The following is a 16159-nucleotide window of genomic DNA, read 5'->3' on the forward strand; positions in this document are numbered from 1 at the left end:
ACAACAAAGACAATTTGTAAAGGCCAAATATTTAATACTTAAATATAAAGATTGTCAGAGACAGAGAACTTTCACAGAAATGTGCTTGATCAACACAAAAATATAAATGATACACACATTTCTATAGACAAAGTGCAGTGAAATTACAATATAATAAGGTCTACCCATGTCTCACTAGTAAGAAAAAAAAAACCACTTTATCAAAGCAATATAAATACCTGCTTTCTTTCCAACAACTGGAACGGTCACGGGGGTAGGAGCTGGTACTGGTGCTGGTGGTGGTTCGATAGGCTTAGCAACTTTTACTTCTGTAAAGAGATTTCCATCCCATTAACTTTATCTGCATTCACCTCATGAACCCTAATCTGATACTCTAGCAGCCTCTTAGATGCTCACCAGAGAAAATAAAAACTGCAATTTCACTTATCAAAGCAATATAACCATCTGTGATATATGATTTTGATTTCTGTTCTATTCAGCAGCGAATTAACATTTTTGTACAATGACATGTAGGAATATGGAGTTCAAATATCCTCATGGAAGTTCTTACCTGGTGCAGGTTTTGGTTCAGGTGGTGCAGGAAGAGGTATTGCTGGTTTGATTTCAGCCACTTAAAGGAGACCACAGGATAAAAAGGTTACCATGATGTTCCCCAAAAGCCATAAAGGAGGGGGGGAAACAGGAAGTTGAAATATTTTGTTTAGGCACATGGCCGTTACTGACAATAAATCATTTTACCTTTCATTTAAACAAGGTAAAGAGGAAAAGAAAATGCCATAAGCAGCAAACTGACCTTTACTGGTATAATTTAACTTAACTGTATTATTTCACCCAAATGTACATCTTTATATGTTAGTTTAAAATCATTAATACATGGTAAAGAGCTAATCATTAGCCAATCAAAAGTGAGAGCAAATATCATTTTTAAAAAGCCAACAAAACTCAAAGCTCTGACTTAGTTTATGAATTAATTACTTATGGTTGGTACAATGGCATTTCAAAGACTATCTTTTCGTGAAACATATAATTACATTCTAGTGATAGGAAAATGCCAATATCTGTACCTTTTGTTGGTTCTGGAATTTTCCTTTCTTTTTTGGTGACAGGTGGGGGGGCCTCAACTTCATCAACAGCCTTCTTTGGTGGTTCTGGTGCTTTAAAATCATAAATGTATCTTTTAATATAATTTCCATTCCATTGGCTACCATTTAACAACAAATATCATGTTAAAAGAACTTTTGAAAATAAAATTCCATTGTTTTTATGGTAGGAAAGCAACAGTTTAGTGTGTGTGTGTTTTTTAAAATTTAACTGGGGCTATTGTTATTTGTTTCTATTATCTCTTCCCATGTTTCTTTCTATTATTGCTTCCAAGAATTTTTGTCACTAGTTTGTACTACTAAGGATCAAAAGGCAACATTGGTAATAATATCTACCATAATTTCCTACAAGTTCTCCAATTCATTTATTGTGGCCAGGAATATTCTGGTGTTTCTAGGTAGAAGAAAAAGACAACTAGCAAAAAATAGATGTTTAACTTCTTGCCCAGTTTTACCCATAAAGGATTAGTTCAAGGGATTAACTGATTTTGTATTGTTTTGAAATTGGCTTTTATTTCTTTGGGATGTCCTCATTTGATCCTTTTTATTCTGAAGGTATTTGACTTCAGTGTTCAGCCCCATGCCAAATGTTATGGAGTAGTGAGACAATGGACTATACTGCAAGGCTGTCATATCCAGGTACTTTAAATCCTGGTATTTAGTGGGGCAGGCAAAAAGAGGACTGATGGGAAGGTATATACATAAAGTCTGCAATACAGACTTGTTGACTTGAATGAACATTAAAGGGAGCTTTCAGGTACCTTGCAGTTTACTTGTCTACAATCTGTGACTGTAGGAAAATGTACCAACAAACAAGGCCCAATCCCACAATGTAGATGATAGTGGTAATACTATACTAAAACTACTAATAATAGATAAAAAGCAGGAGTTCCAGTTATACTTCAGGTCATTTCTTGTACAAAGGTTATCCTTTCAGAGGAGAGTCTGTTCTCTGTCAACATGAGAGTTCATGTTTGACATGGAGAGACTACAGAGTAGTAAAACAAATTCTAAACTAAACCAGTTTGCAATAGGTTCAAATCTTTGATTAACCTTGAATCAGTCTCTTAAGGGTCTTTCAGATGGGGACCCTTTGACAACTCTTACTTAAAAAAACAAACACATGGTATAAGCACTATTCAGGGTAAAAAAACTAATAACACATAATCAAACCAAATATAGGCTTATTTTGGGGACCCTTTAGACAACAGGGATTGGAAAAGAACTGTTTGGGAGCAGAGTACAGGGGCTCAGCAGGAACCTGACCAATTTTTGGAAAAAGAAGTTTGAGACAAAATTTACCTGGGCATTTTTCCCACTGAATTTATGAAATTTCCCCTGATACTATTGAGTCACTATGACAACTCAGTCCTAAAATTCTTTAAATCAACCCAGGAACAATTTAACTGATAAAATTCAATGCTTTCTATTGGCCAATTCAATATTGGTGCCAACCCATCGAAACTTGGGCATTCTGAAGGTACCATTAGATCTATAATCTAATTGTTTCAATTCAGTTAAATTGTTTCAATTTCAGTGAAGAAGTGAAACAATATGGGGAAGAATAACAAATTCCAAAATATTAAAATTAAAAAAAGCATAAACAAATATGAAAAAATGGAAGCAGAAAGCAGATAATGGTAAAGCATGAATTACATTACAGATGAAATGAGCAATGGATGATAAAAATGTTGACATTTGATTCCAGTTACGTTTACGAGATAAACCTTTTGTATTCTCATTTTGTTTGTAAAAAATCAGTTTCATAAACCGTCACTATAATGTTTCTTCCTACCTGTAGGTTTTTTAATCTTTTCTACTTTTTTAGGTTCTAGTTTAGGTTCTTCTTCTTCAGGCCTCTTTCTAAGAACTTTAAAGACAAAAAGGTTTATTTGTAAACCATGATGTGATCATGAAGATGAGGTTGAAGTTCACACATAATGTACAAAACGCAGAGAAACAGACAGCATGCAACTTAGAGCCCTGGAATGTTTGCCTATAGAGGAACATAAAGCAACCCAAAGGTTCCAATAATCATTAGAATAATTGCATGTATAGTCTTCATCCATCTAATTAAATATTGGAGAGGAAAAAGACTCTAGCACTATATTAACTTAAATAGCACCACATTCTAAAAAATATTTTCAAGTATTAATTCCTAAAAGAAGATTCTTAACAGGTGCTAGTGTGGTTTGTATAAGGGATATAACCATAATAGATGTCTTGAGATTGATTTTCTAACAAGGGTTCTTAACTTGGGATCCATGCATTGTTTTAAACTTTTTCAATATAATTGGTTTCTCTTGTAATCTTATATATTTCTTTTTATGCATTTAAAGATATTATTCTGAGGAAAGGTTCATGAGTTTGCCAAAAGGTTTCATGCAAAGGTGTGCTGGTAAATGTTTAATGTCTGGCTCTCTGTGGGGGAAATACACACATATGTACATGTGTATGTTCATATGTATATATGAATATATATTCATATGTATATATGAATATATATTCATATGTATATATGAATATATATTCATATGTATATACTTATATGTATACATAAGTATATGCACATGACATTTTTAAATTTAGTCTACATTGTTTTTTTTCTATCACTTTCTTAAGCCTAGTCAATCACTAAAAAAATAAGTTGTCTGATTTGTAGCATTTTCCAATTTCCAAGGCATAAATGCTCATACCAAAAAATTAAAACTCCTGGATCCATAACAAAAAAATGTTAAGAACCCCTGCAATAAGGAGACATTGGGACCAATACCATGAAAAATCCCCCTTAGTTTTTGTGCTTAACAATATGCTGTTAATTCAAATTCTTTTACAAATAGGAAGTGAAAGTTAGTTATATTCTAGTGTTATCCAGATTAGATTTGGTGAACCTCCATCCCACTTTAACACATATATTAAATTAATGGCTAAATGTTTAATTGAATGCAACATTCTGCTACTTTGATTTCCTTATAATATGCCATCACTAGAAATAATGTTTCTCATTATTATTATTAGTTTGTAACATTATCCTAAATTTAGACCTTAATTTTAGTAAAAAAAAATCCTAATATAAATTTCAAAATATTTTGAAAGTCCACAAAGATTCTGTCTCCTTTAACAATTTTTAAAAGCTTATACTTTACAATGATAATTTCCCTCATATCAATTTAATTCCAATTAATTTGAAATATCAGAAAATCATTTTTTAAAAAGCACAGAAAGTCTTTGTAAGCCTTCAAGTCCAATATCAGAGCTCCCCAATTTGACAGGATGCTAAATATACTATACCGCTTTTCAAAACAACTTCTTCCTTTGTCTTAGGTTCAGGTTCAGGAAGTAGTTTTCGAACTTTCTTTTCACCAGGTGCTTAAAAGAATATGATTGTAAATTGTGAAACTGTTTTAGAGCATTAAAAAAACCAAATATGCTCAATAAAAAGTGTTCCCTATAACAAATTGTTTAGATATATATCACCAAGAAGCAATTATGGCACACAAGTATAACTGATAGGTACAATAAATATTATTATACTTTACGTTGTCATTTAAACTTTTCTCTTAAAAATGTCCATTACCTAGCCTTATTGTGAAATTTCAGGCACACTAAGAACTGACAATTGTATAAAAAATGAATAAATGTATAACACTAACTTTCTGAATTTAGCATAAAAGTGTATGCATATGCACCATAATGCAATATAGTGGGATCTGTAATACCATGTAAAATTTGTCATTGTTAACTTTATCAAACTTCCATTAAAAAAAAGGGCTACTTTTGTGTTGCAACTTGGGGTTTAGGCAATGCTGGACTTGTTTCCCAAGACTGTGTCAGCCTTGAAAGTTCTCAAGGTTCTATCAAACTTAGTAAACTTTAAGTATGGTAGTAATGACAAAAGTTACTTGCTGATCAAGGACCCATCCAAGGATAGAGCTAGGTATGGGGAGATTTGTCACCAGTGAAATGTTGAACATCAGGTAATAAAACATAACATCTGTCCAAGGGTTAACATTCTGTGTTCTAAGGATTCTTTGTTCAGTAAGGGTTAAATTTAAAATATTATTAAGTTATATATGGTATGAAATTAGACTCATTAACCATGACATGAATTCTAATTTTCTATTGGGTATTTGCTATTTCATGCTTCAGATGAGACATTTCTGATTCATTAAAAATACTTATGTGATAAAAGAACCTCCCTTTATTTTTAGTATAATGTAATTTAATTATACATAAAAGCAATATGTAAATAATTATTTTGAAATAAATTACTTATAATAAACAATTAAAATATTTTAATGTCTTGTAAGTATATTTCTTAGACTTAAAAATGAATTTTTTTATCTATGATGAAAAATGTATTATTGTTTAATATCTTTTCATAGGGCTTGATTTACAACTCTTCTTTTTAACCCCTAATCATTTTCGTGGGTCAAACATTATGGTAAGCAAAATGATTTCTTCAATAGAGTGGGCTGAGAAAAATTGCATTTTATCCCTTTTTATAATTCACATTTTTTGGGAGTGAATTTTATATAATATAAATTCTTATGCGATTATTTTATTGTAGATATATTACTGAGATCTGGGAATCTGATTCATTATACACAATTGTAGTGGCCTGAATATTTTAAAACATCTTAATGCTTTAAAATTAAATTAAAACAGCTTTAATGCCTTATTTTGTAAATCATCATTATCCACAATTTAAAGAAAAGTATGGATACAAAGCATTTAAATAACTTGACCAAAGTTACCAAATGAATCAGCTGTAGAGCCAACATCTAAACCTTCAACCCTAAAGGCTTAATTATGTTTATTCATGGGGTAATACCATCAACTATATTTACTGTAAATAAGTGTAATATTATTTTTATTTCTGTTAAATGGGGCAATGGAATTCTCCACTAAAGTCCCACTCTGATGCCTCATTTTGGCATAAAGACCACCATGGCACAAGTTCTGCAAAGCCCTACAAAGCAAAAGTCACTTATCTGAGGACAAACCTAGTTAAAAGTCAGAGACCATTATCACCAGGAGGCTTGTTGCCAGAAGATTATGAAGATGATGAAGATTTTGATCATAGCAACTCATAAAACTACCTAAGACATGGAAGGATTGAAACCCACATTGGTTGGAAAAAGTCCTCCACCAATGAAATCATATCTCCATTGACATACTTTTTACCATTTCTTTCAAAAGACTTGCCTTAATTTTATTTATGAATATGATTTTAAAAATTAAAAGCAAACAAAAGAAACTCCTGAAAGTATCGATCTATGATTGCACTGGCCTTTTCTTAAGACTAATTCATTTCGGTTTGTTGCATTTACGAAATATTTGTGGAATCAAGAGAAAGCAAATTAAATATGTTCCTTGAGAAAAATCATGAGGGTGTTGAAAAGACACCCACCCTAGATAGTCATAATCTTCACTTAGGTAAAAGAAAGCTTTTGTATTAGTTCTTATAACTTTTGTCAAAATGAGGATATAGAAGTGAAAACTCTTAAGATTTCTATCAGTTTGAAAATCAACACTTTCACCTAGAACATTTCTTTTGTCTTACTACACATGTTCAGTCATCCAGTGGAGGCATGTTGAGGAAAACATGATGTAATTTATGTGTATATGTCTAATGCTTATACAAATGTTGGAAAATCAAGACAATGACCCCCATGACTTTTTGTTTTTTTAAGCAATTGGGGTTAAGTAACTTGCTCAAGGTTACACAGCCAGTGATTTCTGGGTGTGGTGCTGAGTGTCTGAGCCTGGGATTCGATCTCCAGGTCGTCCCAACACTGGAACCAGTGCTCTTACTCACTGAGCCACCTGGCCGCCCCTAAGCAATTGGGGTTAAGTAACTTGCTCAAGGTTACATGGCCAGGTGTTTCTGGGTGGGTGCTAAGTGTCTGAGCCCGGGATTCGATCTCCAGGTCTTCTCAACACTGGAGCCGGTGCTCTTACTTGCTGTGCTACCTGGCCGCCCCCCCCCCACCCCCCCATGACTTTTTGACAGGAATGCCACAAAAAAGGGAGTGAATGGATGATGTTGGCATGACCATAATGTGTACACAAAGCAATATGCCATGAAAACAAGAGTTCTACAGATATAAGAAGAGCAGAAAGCATGATGGAGGAACCTATATATGAATATATTTTCCATAATGTCCAGATAAATTTTAGAGATATAAAGTAAGAAGACCAAAACCATATTGCCAGTGTCTCTCTAATGTATATGAATATATTTCTGCATTGACAAGATACCTTTTAGAGGAACAAACTCCACCTTTTCTGGAACTTTTTCTGGAGGTTTTTCAGGAGGCTTTTTCTTTACAACAGCTTTAAAGAAGATGGTTGGATTTTTAATAGTTGCATTTTGAAACTACTATTCAGAAGAGATTTAAGAAAAATACCCCAGTCCCAAGAATATATTTTTATCTTTTTTTGCTAAGAGCCATTCCATGTTAAAAGCCATTAAAAAGTGCCAAAGAAGATACAGAAAACATTCAAACTGTCAAGATACTTTGGCTTTAGCCAGAATTAGAGATGGAAAGTTAAGTTCAAGATTGTTTCAGGAAGATTATTTTGATCCCTTGAAGAACGTGTTAAATTCTCAAGGCAAAATTTTCTCTTTAGGTATACGTTATACATTCCAGGTTAAGACTTTTGGTCCAGTGAGGCAATGATTAATGAGCAAATGAATGCCCTTTCCAAAGTGCTTTGCACAAAAATAAATGTTTTTGGAATTAAATGGAGTTAAAAACCCTCAATTTAACTTGTATAATCTGGCTGATTAAATTTAAGTGTCCTGTTATTTTCTGAGGTGGAATTGAAATAAACTCTACTATCCCCAATTTTCCCTAGTATTCTGGGTTGAAAAGAGGAGATTTTGATAATTATTTTGCCATACTCAGGCTTCATGGCATCAGGAAAATGGAAAAAAAAATTAACTTCGATATTAACTTTGGCATTCCTATCCCTTAACCTAAAGCCAATCCGCACTCATTACAGTTCCAAGAGCAATTATATCCTCCCTCATTCAGTTCAGTTACATGGATTTCAAGAGGGGTAGAGAAATTCTCTATAATATCACTGGAAAGCTATCTCCTCTGCAGATAGGTAGAGACAGAAGAAAACTTAAAATTGCAGGAGAGGCCCAGACATTTTCAGTTATTCCTCTAAAATTGGGTGGGGGAAACGTCCATCTATAATTGGAGTGATTTAATCTGGGAAATCTGATAACACTGTATAAAATACTCTTATTTAGGGTACTTAAAGGTTTAAAATATGACATTTATCATTTCTCTTTATCTAATAGCTCTCAAAAATTCTTAGATATATATGTGTATGTTTATATATTTATATGTGTATATATATGTGTGTGTGTGTAAAATCAAGGCATATTATTGAAATTCATAGAAAGTAAAATCAAAGAACAAAAAGTAGAAACTGATATTTAATGGACTAATCAATGGAAAACCTGAGAATAGAACCCAGAGGTACCGGATGATCCCTGAACCATTTCTCCTATCAGATAGCCAGATTATCACTGTGGCATTAAAATGAACATTGAATGACACCATTTTGTGCTCAATAGCAAGAGCCTTTTATGTGTTTCTGAAGTGACTAGTAAATACTTATCAGATTTATGGCACCATAAAAATGTTTTTCCCTTATGAAAGTTTGGAGGAACATAACATTCTTCAAGAACAAAATTCTGCCTTTGGTAGGAATCTCTTGAAGCAATGAAGGCACGAAACACCTTAAAGATTCACATACACATTCCTCATGCTTAAGGCCACAATGAGCAGGCAAACAGTCTTGGAAATCAGGCAATAAAGAAAGAATTTAAGAAATCAGAATGGAAAGCTTCAGAATCAAGATCATATAAGACAAATGAAGAGCTTGTCTAAATAGGCACTTTTTCTATTCTTTGCATCAAACGTTTCTTGATGGGCACTAGACAATGCCTATTTCTTCATTTGCTTTCAGGTTAGCAAGATTAGCAAGCTTCAAGAAGTCCTAACTATACCTACCCCCCACCTCCCCAGTGTGATGCTATTTTTCTTGACCTTCAGGAACCCTATCTTTGTAACACTTTAATTACATATGTAATATTCTACCTTGTATTATCGTTATTTGGCACTTCCCTCATCCCTTTGCTAGATTATAATATATCTGCCCAAACCCTGAACACTTAGCATGGTCCCTTGGGTTTATTAGACAGCGATAAATGTTTTGTTTTGTTTTTCAGAAGGAAATTAAGGCATGAGCATTAGAAACTGCAGAAAAAGCACCTGATTAAATAAGCCAGGAGTAATAATGCTTGAGAGAATGCACTTCCAAAATAGTGCACAGTTTTGGAAGCACTGCTCAATTCGATCAGAAGCTTGGGAGCAGGTTAAGAGCACTTTGAAAGCCAGTCGCGCTGGTACCTTTAAGCTGGGCCATTTGTTCTTTGATATCCTCCTTTGGTGCAGCCACAGGGGCCCGGGGTGATGGTTTGAATTTTGGTTTCTCAGGAATCTTCTTTTCCGGTTCGGGTTCTATTATTTGAAAGAGTTTTATTGGAGAGTTAGCAGATATATATGAAGGCATGTCAAGATGAGAAAAAGATGCCATCTTATCTATGCATAACATAAAACAAGTAACACATTTCTGTACAGAAAATGAGAGATACAGCAGACTCTCTTCATGACATGAAACACATTTAGACAAGCCACATTTCACGTGAAATATACTGAACAAATGACACTGAATTATAAGAATTTAGTGCACATCTAAAACGAGAGTATCTCAAGGACAGATTCAATGGGACGTACAATTTGGCAGCACACTATGAAAAAATACACATTTCAAGATGAAGATGATTATGCGGAATGGCATAGATTTAAGCCTAATGATCTGAATACCTTTCACGGGTATTTCTTCAGGTTCTGGCTCAGGCTCTGGTACCACAGGCTCAATCTGCTTTATGATTTCACGTTCTTTAAAGAATATTGACAAGGGATATAGGATTGTCATTTCTAAAGACCACTGTATCAGCACAATCGTCTTCTATCATGACTCGTGATTTTACAAATACTCGACTTTGTCTTACCCTTCCTTACTGCACCCCCCCCCCCCATTAAGAAAAGTAACTATAACTGACAGAGGGTGAAACAACTGTTTCTTTCTACAAAGTACCAGTTATATAAGATACTGAGATACAAAAACTATAGTTAACAAGTACACACAGATAAACACACATGCCCACAAGTTCAAAGAGTTGTAAAGTCTGGTAATATATATATATATATATATATATATATATCTATATATATATATATTTACCTTGAGACAGAAACCTCTAGCATATTTTTAGGAATTTTTCTCTGTTTTTAAAGACATTTATTTATTTTGTGTATTCTGAGGAAATAGAAAATATAATTTTTAAGGTATCCTCAGTTGTACATTTGGCTTTTCAACAATTTCAGTTTTCCCATAGTAGTGGTGCAGACTATACTTTTCTGGTCTATGGGAATTATTTATCTGTCTGTCTATCTATCTATCTATCTATCTATCTATCTATCTATCTATCTATCTGTCTGTCTGTCTGTCTGTCTGTCTGTCTGTCTATCTTTTATTAGCAACAAATGATCATATTCGCTGTTCTAGCTCTAATAAGATCATAAGTATTTGAAAGAGAAAGTGATAAAGAGAGGACTGGACTATTTTGAGATTTACTATTATAAATCACCCTCTAAATATTTTGATATTCTTAACACAAGATTTTACATAAGATTTTTAAAAATACCTTCAGTAGGAGGAGTCTCCTTCCTACCAATGGTTATGGATGCTTTTTCTTCATAAATAACCTCTTCAGGAGACTCTTCCACTTGAAAAATATGATTTTACTTTAGAAGGCATCCAAAACCAAATCTGCTACAATTCTTTTAATGTTAAGATGCAAAGCAGCAATCTCACATTCAACACAATCCCCCTCCCCCTTAAGGAGACCCTTAGGCTCCCAGCATTCATAAGCTGTTCATATCAATACAACAACAGACTATGCATAAACACAAGACTCAGTTCCATGGTAAAGAGAGATAATTAAGAAGACAATGTGATGGTGATCTGTTCATGCCTTAAGTAGTAGCTCTGGGTACCTTGGGCTGGTGGAACTTCTGGTTCTTCAGGAACGGCAATAGGGACTTTCTTCTCTGGGACCCTTATCTTGGGTACTTCAGGCACTTTAAAGATATTAATTTTTCTTACTTTTAAGAATTTAAGAAGCACACAAAATTCTAGAAAGTCCAGGTGATGTAACACAAAAGAAAGTGCTTGGTCTGGCATGACATCATTGGACAACATTCCACAGAACTATCCCAAAGCATGACATAAACAATGGTTAAGGTAACCAGTAAAGAGCTGGTTCTCATTCACATTCCTCAAGTATCATGTCTTTTTTTCTCTTCTGCTTTCACCTTCATTCACTCACCCATTCATTTATCAAAATATACCATGCATTATGCCATTATGCTCTTAAGACACTTGACTTGGCAGAAACAGACTGATAATTTATATGGAGCTCACAACATAAAGAAACACTCAAATGATCTGTAACTGCCAAAGGAAAAGAGAGCTTTTTTTTCTTTGTGACATATACCTTTAGCTGGTGGAACTTCAGGTTTTTTCTCAACAGTGACAGGTTCCTTCTTTGGTGGGACAACTTTCTTGAGAAATCCAGGCACTTTAAAGATATTAGTTTGTTGATATTGTTGTTTTTAAAGAATTTCAAGAATTTACAAAGTATTAGGAACAGAAAGAAACTCAAGCTTACTAGGACAGGGTTAATATTAAGTGGGACAAACCAAAAGTGTAATTAGCCACAAGTAGAAAATAATGACATAAAGAAATGAAATCATACAGAATAATAATAAACATGGTTTAAGAGGTTCTACTAGACTATCAAAGATTAGAGGAAGAGGATTTTTTTCATCATTATAGCAACAATAATGTAGATACCTTTAGCTGGAGGTGCTTCTGGCTCCTTAGGAACAGGAACTTTCTTCACTGGGACAATTTTCTTCGGCACCTCAGGTACTTTAAAGATATTAGTTTCATTTAATTTTTGAAATTTGAAAGACATGGGAAACATTTTGCAAAAAGTGACTCATATCTAGACAACATGTTGATCATAATACACATTGCATATAACACAAGCAAGGAAAATGAGAAAATCATGGACATCATCACAAGAAGAGCTAGTTATTTCCCACCCCTTCTATCTCCCACCCTTACCATTAACCCCTTTCCAAATGTACCTTTAGCAGGTGGAGGTTCTGGTTTTTTGACAACAGGCACTTTCTTTTCTGGGATGACCTTGGGGACCTCAGGCACTTTAAAGAAAAGAGTTTCTTTTAGATTCAATGATATTTAAAGGTTTCACAAATTTTACTTAGCACCAGACTTGGAGAACCAAGAAAGATGATTGCTGACAAATGCAAGGACTGTAAGCATGCACATTGTCTGGGTGGTGGCCTCTTGGTTAAGATGGATGCCTAACATCATATACTTTGCATTCTCGAGTATGAAGTGACTTTCACCTGTCTTTTTCCCCTTATTTTTTAAACTTTAAATTCCATGAAAGCAAAGAATTTATCTAAGTTTGTGATATCGCTCTCAGAAAATATACCATTGCTAAGCAGTCTGTTGGTGGCTTAGCATATGCATGCTGAATTAATTCAATTGCTGAACAGAGGGATCTGAATAGCTTTTTACATCCAACAAAATCTAATGTTCAGGAATTCAATAGTATTCATGCTCTTCCTGATCTGCCTTAATACCAGTGCCCTTCCTCTGAGTTAATCTCCAACTCATCCAATATATATCTCATTTGAAGGTAGTTGTTTGCATGTTGCTGTCCCCATTAGACTGTGAGTTTCTTTAGAGCAGGGGCTGTGTTTTGCCTTTCTTTGTAGCTCCAGACCTTAGTACACAGTAGGTGCTTAATAAATGACTGATGATTTCATGCAAAGAGGCAGAATTCTCTTTTTATTTCTTAACAGAAAGATAAGCAATATCTTTTTTAATGGAGTCAAAGATTTTCCCAAATATAACTAGCATTGGCTTATACCTTGAGGTGGTGGTGGTGGGGCTGGCTCTTCAGGGATGGGAACAGGTGCTTCCTCCTCAGGAGCTGGTATTTCCTCTTCAGGTTCTTCTACTTCAGGAACAACTTCTTCAGGCTCCTCATATACTTTAAAGATATTAGTTAATTTTAATTTTATCTTTAGCTATTTTCAAAGCTAAACTATATCAGTAGACATACAAAAATGCCAACCACGTAGTTTATAACTGTATCAAATATACAGGTATACATATACACATATACATATATATATATACACATCATCTCATATTTTATATGGGGAGAATCACATCACATAAGAGTTTAAAATTTTAAGATTGAATAACATCATACAAACTGACATTTTAAATTGGAACAGCATTTTGCCTTTACTGGATTCTCTGTTTCTGTTCACCACCACCATTGGACCAATCAAAACCTTGAAATCATCTTTGACTTCTCTCTTTTTCTCTCTCTCCCTCTCTTCTCCTACATCCACTTAATTGTCGGTCCTGTCATTTCTTGAAATGACCTTTCTACTCCCAATTGCTATCACCCAAGTTCAGGTCCTCATAAATTACTCTGTAGACTGGACCACTACTGATAGCCTCCTAATCTTCCTGCCTTCCAATTCTTCCTTTCTAATTCTTCATATGGATGCCAAAATAACCTTCCTAACAATGGTTTACTTCTAGTTTGATTAAAAATTAAAAGCTAGCCAGGTTTGTGTGCACTTTATGTTTTTCTTATTTGCATGAACAAAAACCCCTCTTTGAAGGTGATTTTCTCATTCATACCCACTTTCTGCTCTTTCATCCATACCTATCATCCTCCCTCTTTTATTAACCACTGTATATATTAGAGAAAAATCAGGTTTCATTTTGGTCCCTGAGCTGTGCTCAGATTTTTTCTGATCAGATAACCCGAAATTACAGATCTAGGAATTCTCAGAGCTAAATAAGAGAGCTAACACGAGACAAATCTTTAAGAAATTATTAAGCAGAAACAAGAGAACAGAAGAGAAATAAAAGTTCCAATTCTAAATATTCAGAAACAGTAAACAGATATGTGGGCCCCCATGTACCTTCTGGTGGAGGAGACTCCACTTTCTGGGGAACAGGAACAGGAACAGGTTTCTCTTCAGGGACAGGTTTCTTTGGCACCTCTGGCACTTTAAAGATATTAGTTAAATTTACTTTGGGGAACTTGAGAAATATGTGACATTAACATGAGTACACAAGTGGGATTCTGATTTTGTACAGCTGCCTTAGGTGGCTGATCCAAAGATAGGAATTCATAACTAAAGGGAAAAGTCTGCCACTGGATCACGTCAAAAAGGGTAATGACAAGAAAGGAATGTGGATGATAAAGAATAAAAAATTCTTTTCAAACACATTGGGGAACTTATCAAAAGTTGCTAAAGGAATAATAATAAGGTTTTTTTGGTCATATCATTCAATTTTTTAAAAATCCAATTAAAAAATTATAAACACAATATCAAGAGTACTGGGAAAAGAACACATAAATTGCAAGGTCAGAAGAGAATGATTTTCTTCAGAGTTATCTCAGTAGTCTGTACCTTTAGCAGGTGGGGCTTCCGGCTTTTTGGGGACAGCCACTGGCACTTTCTTTTCAGGAACAACTTCTTTGGGAGGTTCAGGCACTTGAAAGATATTAGTATTTTGAATTTTAGGACTTATAAAGAATCATATTCACAGAAGAAAAAAAAAGCAATTTTCAAGACCCACAGAATCCTCCTCCCATATCCTTCCCCTCAAACTCAAAACCTTTTCAACAGAATTAGATATACCTTTGGCAGGTGGGGTTTCTATCTTTTTGGAAACAGGTGGAGGTATTTTCTTTTCTGGGACCACTTCCTTGGGTACCTCAGGCACTTTAAAAGATATTAGTAGTTTTAAAAATCACAGTTTTGAGAAGAAATGGGGAAAACAGGTATATTTGTAGGACATAACGATGTGAAGAACATTATTAGTTATGACAAGTACCTTTTGCAGGTGGTCGCTCAGGTTTTTTGACAACAGGTGGAGGGGCTTTCTTTTCTGGGACCACTTTCTGGGGTGGTTTCGGCACTTTAAAGATATTAGTGTTTTCATGTTTTAGAAACAATAAGACAGGTAGAAAACATAAAATAATCTCACTATACACAGACTTTTGAATAATGGTGGAAAGTATCATTTTCTGAAGGTAGGGTTCTTAACCTGATGTTGAACATGAACTGGTTTTCAATATATTTTGCTATCCCATTCCTGTGTAATTGGTTTCTTTGGTAATCCTATGTATTTTATTTTATTCATTTAAAGACATTATTCTGACAAGAGAACCCACAGGCTTCACTAGATTTCCAAGGGGATCCAGGACCCAGAAAAAGAGTTAAGAATCCTGACTGAATTTGAAATATTTGAGCAGGGCTCATGGGTACCTTTGGGCGGTGGTGGGGGAGGCTCTGGCTCTGGCTCTGGCTCTTCATATACTTCCTCTGGAGTTACCTCTGGAGTAATTTCCTCTGGTTCTTCATACACTTTAAAGATATTAGCTAATTTTACTGTTAGAATTTACATGGAAATTACAAAAATATTTTTGGCAGAAATTCATTCTCTAGACAAAAAAAAGACAGGTAGACAGACAGACTTTCCTTCCTAATTTGGTCTGTTTTTGCCATGTACCTTCAGGTGGTGGAGTCTCTGGCCTGGGAGGAGCAGCAACAGGCACCTTGGCCGCGACAGTTTCCTTTGGAACCTCAGGTACTTTAAAGATATTAGTATATTTAGGTTTAGGAAGACTGCAGACAAATGGACACTATGTCAAGCACAGCATATGCAGTGAGTACCTTTAGCAGGTGGTGCTTCTGGCTTTTGGGGGATAGCTAAAGACACTTTCTGTTCAGGGATGACTTCTTTGGGAGGTTCAGGCACTTTAAAGATATTAG

The 16159-nt window shown here is 34.5% G+C and overlaps 1 protein-coding gene across 50 annotated transcripts in view; it reads right to left on the reverse strand.

Moving 5' to 3' along the window:
* Window positions 1–16159, reverse strand: part of TTN (titin) — a 324829-nt gene that overhangs the window by 127004 nt on the left and 181666 nt on the right. For 39 of the 50 annotated variants that reach the window (XM_069068526.1, XM_069068527.1, XM_069068543.1 and 36 more), the window contains 21 exons: window positions 16061–16144; window positions 15897–15977; window positions 15653–15751; window positions 15219–15302; window positions 15023–15106; window positions 14792–14875; window positions 14297–14383; window positions 13219–13341; window positions 12407–12481; window positions 12108–12185; window positions 11749–11832; window positions 11249–11332; window positions 10897–10977; window positions 10013–10087; window positions 9536–9646; window positions 7365–7439; window positions 4392–4469; window positions 2896–2970; window positions 1065–1154; window positions 551–610; window positions 219–308 (listed from right to left, as the gene is read on the reverse strand). In XM_069068526.1, the coding sequence (XP_068924627.1) occupies window positions 219–308; window positions 551–610; window positions 1065–1154; window positions 2896–2970; window positions 4392–4469; window positions 7365–7439; window positions 9536–9646; window positions 10013–10087; window positions 10897–10977; window positions 11249–11332; window positions 11749–11832; window positions 12108–12185; window positions 12407–12481; window positions 13219–13341; window positions 14297–14383; window positions 14792–14875; window positions 15023–15106; window positions 15219–15302; window positions 15653–15751; window positions 15897–15977; window positions 16061–16144 (1782 nt within the window). The remainder of the gene's footprint in view (window positions 1–218; window positions 309–550; window positions 611–1064; window positions 1155–2895; window positions 2971–4391; window positions 4470–7364; window positions 7440–9535; window positions 9647–10012; window positions 10088–10896; window positions 10978–11248; window positions 11333–11748; window positions 11833–12107; window positions 12186–12406; window positions 12482–13218; window positions 13342–14296; window positions 14384–14791; window positions 14876–15022; window positions 15107–15218; window positions 15303–15652; window positions 15752–15896; window positions 15978–16060; window positions 16145–16159) is intronic. The other 11 variants (XM_069068514.1, XM_069068518.1, XM_069068510.1 and 8 more) reach the window with 11 other exon arrangements.

Source organism: Petaurus breviceps, unplaced genomic scaffold (genome assembly GCF_028583685.1).
Source record: "Petaurus breviceps papuanus isolate PSGF00001 unplaced genomic scaffold, PetGlider_PUasm1.0 90763, whole genome shotgun sequence".
In the NCBI taxonomy this organism is placed as follows: Eukaryota; Metazoa; Chordata; class Mammalia; order Diprotodontia; family Petauridae; genus Petaurus; species Petaurus breviceps.